The sequence below is a fragment of the Seriola lalandi genome, unplaced genomic scaffold (genome assembly GCF_002814215.2).
Source record: "Seriola lalandi dorsalis isolate HSWRI2012SDOR001 ecotype SW California unplaced genomic scaffold, Sedor1 jcf7180002054977, whole genome shotgun sequence".
NCBI lineage: Eukaryota > Metazoa > Chordata > Actinopteri > Carangiformes > Carangidae > Seriola > Seriola lalandi.
Window position 1 is genome coordinate 47,186 of NW_019525527.1, and position 2,305 is coordinate 49,490.

General features: G+C 45.4%; 1 protein-coding gene and 1 long non-coding RNA gene across 2 annotated transcripts in view; both read left to right on the forward strand.

Annotated features, from left to right (window-relative positions):
* The window catches only part of LOC111646870 (protein NLRC3-like), a 20,897-nt gene that overhangs the window by 14,260 nt on the left and 4,332 nt on the right, over positions 1-2,305 (forward strand). The window contains exons 6-8 of the mRNA XM_087171145.1: positions 327-405; positions 548-773; positions 1,664-2,300. Of these exons, the coding sequence (XP_087027271.1) occupies positions 327-405; positions 548-773; positions 1,664-2,300 (942 nt within the window). The remainder of the gene's footprint in view (positions 1-326; positions 406-547; positions 774-1,663; positions 2,301-2,305) is intronic.
* The window catches only part of LOC147817279 (uncharacterized), a 12,421-nt gene that overhangs the window by 9,229 nt on the left and 887 nt on the right, over positions 1-2,305 (forward strand). The gene's annotated exons all lie outside the window — the stretch shown is intronic.

Here is a 2,305-nt window from a genome sequence, read left to right on the forward strand (position 1 = left end):
AGTTTGTACGACGTGTTGTCGGACCCGGTCTGAAATCAAAGTGTTTGTGTCTGTTGTGAACGTCCTCGCTGGAAGGTGGAGGTAAAACAGTGGAGGCTTGGTGAGAGCTGTTGGGACTAAAGCAAACGCTGAGCTGAAAGCTACAAACAGCTGCAGACTGAGCTGTTGATTCTCAGTGGGATCAGCAGGACTAGTAAACCTTTACCGCTACAGGGAGTCGTCCGATTGGCTGTCACATCCAAACGTGACTTCGTGGACCTTTAGCTTGTGTCCGTCTCTGTGTGGACAGACGTAATGTGAGCTCATTCTTCATGATTCCTCCACAGAGTGGACCAGGAGAGCTCAGAGGTTCCCAGTGCTCGGTCTGCCCAGCAGCATCAAACACAGCTGGACTCCATATTTATGGTCTGTACATGTACAACAACTACTGTTCCATCTGTTGTGTTCACAATAATCTCCATGCTGCACTTTCAGACCAGTGGACTGTCAGTCTGTCCAACATGGATCTGATGTTTGATGCTGTCATTCATATAGTTTTCTGTTCCAGCTGCTGGAGGAGAACACGGTCACTTTTGTCAAGAACGAGCTGAAGAAGATGAAGAAGCTTCTGAGTCCAGATTACCCAGAATGCTCAGGGAGTCAGAGGGAGGATGAGGAGGTGATGGATGGTGAGGATGAAGAGCAGAGGAGGAGCAGAGAGGCATTTGTGAAGATCACAGTGAACTTCCTGAGGAGAATGAAGCAGGAGGAGCTGGCTGACTGTCTGCAGAGCAGTAAGAGGATTTCTCTAAAGATTCAACATGATGGAGAAATGAGACGTTTACTAACATCAACACATTCCTCAGGGGAAAAATTGCCATATTTTCTTGATGATTCAGTAAAGATCTAATTTCTTGTCTGTTCATTCAGGACAATAATTTAGTGATGCAACAAAATCTAAGAAGTACCCAGTTTTGAGGCTCTGATGATGGATAAATGGTGAAGGGGCAGAGACATCTCCTCCAAAGAAATTATGACACACAGATCTGTCTTTTCTTTGCCTATGAAAAACCTCGACTCTCTCATCTTGACTCCTCTTCCTCTCCTCCTCTTCCTGTCCTCCCTCTCCCAGCTCCACCTCACTGTCCTCAGGCCCTCCTCCGTCCCCTTGATGGGACCCAGAGGACGGGTGGACCATCACTCACTCTAAAAATCAACACAGCACAGCTTTACCCTCATCATGATTAGTGCGCTACTGAATCGTATACAAACTACTTTCAGTATTGCCTTCATGTTGTGAAGTTAAATTAGCTTAACTGCTAACATCATTCTGTCTCCTCATCAAAATAAATATTACCAAGTCAAGGCAGCCACTACAAACAATGTTAGGAATAATTATAAACTATGTGCTATAAATTCTAAGCTGTAAACCTTCTTTACTGGTTATTGTGTTGTTGTAATGCTGCTTGTTATTCATCTAACTCTATTTTTTGACCAGTGGCTGCCTTGCAAAGGTTGTTGCAACCAGGCATCTGTTGTTCATGTCATGGTTTCAGCAAACAGGATGGGAGGGGCAAGGGGGCGGTGAGGAGTAGCTAACAGTGTGACTTTGTTTAGAGTCTTACTCCATTCTCTTGTTGGTGAAAAAGTTAGACACAGCCACTTATACTAAATATACTTTCAGAATCTCCTGCTATGTGCCGACCTACACTTAAATCTAACCTGAAGAAGAAGTTCCAGTGTGTGTTTGAGGGGATCTCTAAAGCAGGAAACCCGACCCTTCTGAACCAGATCTACACAGAGCTCTACATCACAGAGGGAGGGACTGGAGAGGTCAATGATCAACATGAGGTCAGACAGATTGAAACAGCATCCAGGAAACCAGTCAGACCAGAAACAACCATCAGACAAGAAGACATCTTTAAAGCCTCACCTGGAAGAGACGGACCAATCAGAACACTGATGACACTGGGAGTGGCTGGCATTGGGAAAACAGTCTTAACACAGAAGTTCACTCTGGACTGGGCTGAAGACAAAGCCAACCAGGACATACAGTTCACATTTCCATTCACCTTCAGAGAGCTGAATGTACTGAAAGAGAGAAAGTTCAGCTTGGTGGAACTTGTTCATCACTTCTTTACTGAAACCAAAGAAGCAGGAATCTGCAGGTTCGATCAGTTCCAGGTCGTGTTCATCTTTGACGGTCTGGATGAGTGTCGACTTCCTCTGGACTTCCACAACACTGAGATCCTGACTGATGTTACAGAGTCCACCTCAGTGGACGTGCTGCTGACAAACCTCATCAGGGGGAAACTGCTTCCCTCTG